This window comes from Etheostoma cragini, unplaced genomic scaffold (assembly GCF_013103735.1).
Source record: "Etheostoma cragini isolate CJK2018 unplaced genomic scaffold, CSU_Ecrag_1.0 ScbMSFa_2153, whole genome shotgun sequence".
In the NCBI taxonomy this organism is placed as follows: Eukaryota; Metazoa; Chordata; class Actinopteri; order Perciformes; family Percidae; genus Etheostoma; species Etheostoma cragini.
In genome coordinates this window covers 1-5,430 of record NW_023266284.1, presented here as the reverse complement: position 1 = coordinate 5,430, position 5,430 = coordinate 1, and the positions used below count along the sequence as shown (strand labels likewise).

The 5,430-nt window shown below is 52.7% G+C and overlaps 2 protein-coding genes across 2 annotated transcripts; one reads left to right on the top strand and one right to left on the bottom strand.

Annotated features, from left to right (window-relative positions):
• Positions 1 to 262: 262 nt before the first annotated feature.
• On the top strand, positions 263 to 1,217 carry LOC117940300 (kelch repeat and BTB domain-containing protein 11-like; the record flags this gene model as incomplete). The annotated part of the gene is made up of 1 exon (XM_034865628.1): positions 263 to 1,217. A coding segment is annotated over one exon (855 nt), but the record flags the coding sequence as incomplete, so codon positions are not given.
• A 1,010-nt stretch (positions 1,218 to 2,227) lies between these two features.
• Positions 2,228 to 5,316, bottom strand: LOC117940301 (C-C chemokine receptor type 6-like). The gene is made up of 3 exons (XM_034865629.1): positions 5,092 to 5,316; positions 3,692 to 4,099; positions 2,228 to 3,352 (listed from the first exon to the last, which is right to left on the bottom strand). The coding sequence occupies exons 1-3, from the start codon at positions 5,286 to 5,288 to the stop codon at positions 2,818 to 2,820; spliced, it is 1,140 nt and encodes a 379-aa protein (XP_034721520.1). The 5' UTR covers positions 5,289 to 5,316; the 3' UTR covers positions 2,228 to 2,817.
• Between the last annotated feature and the right edge of the window lie 114 nt (positions 5,317 to 5,430).

Sequence of the window (5,430 nt, the reverse complement as noted above, 5' to 3'; positions counted from 1 at the left end):
AATAATAATAATAATAATAATAATAATAATAATAATAATAATAATAATAATAGTAATAATAATAGTATAGTAATAATAATAATAATAATAATAGTAATAACAATATTAATAATAATAGTAATAATAATAATATAATAATAATAATAATAAGAATAATAATAATAATAATAACAATAATAATAATGTCCTTTATGTGACATTATTACAGATAGATAAATATTATTATTACTGTTAAGGAGAACCTTTTCTTCTCTATGTGCAGGTTCTGGCGGTGGCTGAAACCCGCGAGGTGCCGGACCGCGGGGGGGGCAGCCCCCCCCAGGACGAGCCCCGCCGGGTCTTCTTCCTGGACATGGACCGGTGGCGGTGGGAGGAGCTGACCCGTCTGCCGGAGGACGTCCCCCCCCACGGCTCGGCCATGTGCACGCTCTACAACTACCTGTTCGTGGCGGGGGGGGCGAGCGGCTCCAAGGCGTCGGACCGCGTCTTCTGCTTCGACCCGAGGACGCGGCGCTGGAGCCGGACGCGGCCGCTCGGCGAGCCGCGGTGCCAGCTGCGCCTGGTGTCCATGGACGGGCACCTGTACGCCGTGGGGGGGGAGTGCCTGTTCACCGTGGAGCGCTACGACCCGCGCGCCGACCGCTGGAGCGCCGTGGCGCCGCTGCCCAAAGGCTCCTTCGCCGTGGCGCACGAGGCGGCGGCGTGCGGCGGCGAGCTGTTCGTCTCCGGCGGTTCGCTCTTCTACCGCCTGCTGCGCTACGACGTGCGCCGCGACGCGTGGGAGGAGTGTCCCTTCAACGAGAGCCGCCGCCGCTCCACGGACATGGTGGCGCACGGCGCGCTCGTGTACCGTTTCGACGTGGAACGCGAGCGCGGCGCCGTGAGCGTGCACAAGTACAACACGGCGGCGAAGGCGTGGCACGGCGGCGCCAGCTTCCCGCTCGCGGACACGCTGGCGTTCCGCTGCGCCGTGCTGGGGGGGCGCATCTACTGCGTCAACAGGAGCCGGACGCTGCAGTTCGACGTGGGGGGGGAGAGCGAAGGCTTCCTGCCCGACGTCCTGCCACCCCCGCCGGACGCCAGGGGGGCGCTGACACCCTTCGTCCTCGCCCTCTGAACCAGACTGGGGGGGGGCGGGGACCCAGACTGCTGATCCGTCCCCATGTTTCATCAAGTTTATGTCAGAAGTTTGGGATTCTTGGGAAAAATCTGAAATAAAAATAAGTAAAAATTTGATTGATGAAAGAACTCGTGACAAATGTGGGGGCGGAGCCTCTGATATAGGGGTGGAGCATCTGACCTGGGGGCGGAGCCTCTGATCTGGGGGTGGAGCATCTGACCTGGGGGCGGAGCCTCTGATCTGGGAGTGGCGCATCTGGGGGTGGAGCATCTGGCCTGGGGCGGAGCCTCTGATCTGGGGGTGGAGCCTCGGCAGCCTTGAGTGGTTTCCTCCAATATAAAATGACTTTCTATATAAAATATGAACTCAGAGCGTTGCTGCTGCATCATGGGATTCTTTCTGGGACAAACGGACCTTCTTCTTCTTCTGTGGTGCCTTAACTTCTGAGACCGAACGGGAGAAGCTGCCTGATGTGCATGACAAACATATCTAATTATCATTATTATTATTAATGTTGTTATTAATATTATTATTAATGTTATTATTAATATTCTATATTATGTTATTATATTCATATTTTGACTGAGATCGCGATATAATTTACGATATTTGAGGAAATGATCGTCTTTGTGTCGTTATTCTCATTTTTAGTGAAAATAATTAAAGAAATTAAAATCATTATAGTGTTGTTTCTGTAGGTGTGTGTGTCTGAGTGTGTGTGTCTGTGTGAGAGTGTGTGTCTGTGTGTGTGTGTGTGTGTGTGTGTATAAAGAAAAACTACTTCCTGTTTTAATATTTATTTATCTTCACAATAAGAACATTCATCGGTTTCTATGTAGAAAGGATGAAGATGAAGAGATGAAATAAAGGAAATGAAGATGATGAAGATGAAGATGAAGAGATGAAATAAAGGAGATGATGAAGATGAAGATGAAGAAGAAGATGAAATAAAGGAGATGAAGAGGATGAAGTAACATCAGTTTCTCGGCTGATCCCCAATCCATTAAAATAAAATTAAAGGGCCCATGTTTTTAATAGAATCCGGGATTTTGGGGGGTTCACACACACGGATACACATGGTTCCCTCCGATCCGGTTTCTGAGTGTCCTCTCTCTTCGGTCTCCAGGTGAGCTGTTAAACATCTGCCCGGCTTTCATTTTAAATAATCTTAAAACCAGATGGATGTTGTCAGACCTGCACCTTAAAGCAACACATGACATCTAAATTATGAACAGACTTCACTCAGTTTTAGGGAAGTTCCTGACCTTTGGGTCTAGGAAGGAAGTTACTTATCTTTGGGTCTAAGTAAGAAGTTCCTGATCTTTGGGTCTAAGTAAGAAGTTCCTGATCTTTGGGTCTAGGAGAAACATCGCTGATCTTTGGGTGGGAAGTTCTTGATCTTTGGGTCTAGGAAGGACGTTCCTGATCCTTGGGTCAAGGTAAGAAGTTCCTGATCTTTGGATCTAGGAGGGACGTTAGTGATCCTTGGGTCTAGGAAGGACGTTCCTGATCTTTGGGTCAAGGTAAGAAGTTCCTGATCTTCAGGTCTAGGAAGGAAGTTTGTGATCTTTGGGTCTAGGAAAGACGTTCCTGATCTTTGGCTTTAGGAGGGATGTTCCTGATCTATGGGTCTAGGATGGAAGTCTCTGATCTTTGGGTCTAGGAGGGAAGTCCACACATGAACCGGCCGGGCATCCTCACATGGTAAATGATGAGCCATTTTCGCTGGATCCGTCCACGGAACGGCGGGTAGATTCCCTCCTGGACACGTAGAACTCGGAGGTTACCCTGGAGAATCGTCGCGGAGCGATGTATCTCTTCCCCAGGCACCACAGATCCTGGACGATCCTCCTGAAGTGGTTCCTGAACTTCACGCCGACGAATGCGTACAGCACCGGGTTCAGGCAGCAGTGCAGGTATGCGATGGTCTGCGTCACGGTCTTGGCCACCTTCAGTGTGTCCACCTTGTCGCAGGACTGCAGCTTGAACAGGTTGGCGATTTCGCAGAGCAGCGTGACGTTGTACGGCAGGTGGCAGACGACGAAGACCGCCACCACCGCCAGGACCACGCGCACCGCCTTGTGCCGCTGGAAGTTCCTGGCTTTCAGCAGGGTGACGATGATGGCGGTGTAGCAGAAGACCATGACGAGCAGCGGCAGGATGAAGCCCACGGCCAGCTGGGTGCTGGGCACCGCCATCTTGGTGTTCACCGCTGTGGTGTGGTCCGTGAACCTGGAATCAGAATCAGAATCAGGATCAGGATCAGTATCAGGATCAGAATCAGGATCAGGATCAGGATCAGGATCAGAATCAGGATCAGGATCAGAATCAGGATCAGGATCAGGATCAGAATCAGGATTGGAATCAGAATCTGTCTGCGTGTCTATGTGTCTCTGTGTGTGTGTATGTGTGTGTGTGTGTTTGTAAATATAAATGTGTGTGTGTGTCTTTACATATAAATGTGTGTGTGTGTGTGTGTGTGTGTGTGTGTGTGTGTGTGTGTGTGTGTGTAAATATAAATGTGTGTGTGTCTTTACATATAAATGTGTGTGTGTGTGCGTCTCTCCCCACCTGAACTCACAGACGTACACCTTCGCCTCGGGGACGTCCTCCGTGTCCTCGTCCATGAAGGTGGAGACGCTGTGGGACGGCTCGTAGCGGTGGTAGAAGTAGAAGTCGGGGACGGACAGCAGGACGGCGGACGTCCACACGGCGGCGCACACGCCGCGGCTGTACGCCGCCGAGCGCAGCCGGGCGCTGCGGCGCGCCTGCACGATGGCGACGTAGCGGTCGGTGCTGATGGCGGCGAGCAGCAGCATGCCGGCGTACAGGTTCACGCTGTAGGAGCCGCGCAGCAGCTTGCACGCCGCCCCCCCCATCGGCCACGCCCACAGCTCGTTGTACACGAGGAGAGGAAGACACGCCACGAAGAGCAGGTCGGCCACCGCCACGTTCAGCAGGTACACGTCCGTCATGGACCTGGGAGGACACAGGGACACACAGTTACACACAGCAGGTACACGTCCGTCATGGACCTGGGGGGACACAGGGACACACAGTTACACACAGCAGGTACACGTCCGTCATGGACCTGGGGGGACACAGGGACACACAGCAGGTACACGTCCGTCATGGACCTGGGGGGACACAGGGACACAGAGACACACAGTTACACACAGCAGGTACACGTCCGTCATGGACCTGGGGGGACACAGGGACACAGGGACACACTTAGTACACATAGTTACACACAGCAGGTACACGTCCATGGACTTGGGGGATCTTGATCTGGATTGGCCCGGACTAGATTGGACTGGACTAGATTGGACTGGACTGGACTGGACTGGATTGGACTGGACTGGACTAGACTGGACTGAACTAGACTGGACTGGACTGACAGGACAGGATTAGACTGGGTTTGCCTGAACTGGAATGGAATGGAATGGAATGGACTGAACTGGACAACACTGGTCTGGCGGGACTGGAGTAGACTGGCCTGGCCTGGACAGGACTGACAGGGCAGGACTAGAGTGGCCTGGACTAGTCTGACATGACAGGATTCGACTGCCCCGGCCAGAACCGGAATGGAATAGAATGGACTGGACAAGACTGGACTGGTCTGGACTGGACTAGACTGGCCAGACCAGAACCGGAATGGAATAGAATGGACTGGACAAGACTGGACTGGCCTGGACTGGACTAGACTGGCCTGGCCAGAACCGGAATGGAATAGAATGGACTGGACTAGACTGGCCTGGCCTGGACAGGACTGGACTAAACTGACAGGACAGAACCAGACTGGCCTGGACTAGACTAAACTGGACTAGACTGGCCTGGTCTGGCCTGGACTGGACAGGACAGGACCAGACTGACAGGACAGGACAGGACCAGACTGACCTGGACTGGACTACACTGGACTAGACTGGCCTGGCCTGGCCTGGACTGGACTAGACTGGACTGGCCTGGCTGACCTGGTGCGCTTGTAGCAGGCGTAGGTGGCCACCACCAGGCTGTTGCCCACCAGGCCCAGGATGCAGATCAGGGAGTGCACGTAGGGCCCCAGGACCCGCTCCACGCTGTGGTTCTGCTGGAAGGTGCAGGGCCCAACCAGCCACGTCGAGTTGTTGTAGTCGTAGTCGTCTGATTGGTTGAGGCTGGCCGGCTCCATCTTCTTCTACTGCACAAATATCAAGAGGACTCATGAAGAAGAAATCTAAGAGAATTACTGGTTCAACTGCAGCGAGGACGGAGAGAAGAACACGTGTGTGTGTGTGTGTGTGTGTGTGTGTGTGTGTGTGTGTGTGTGTGTG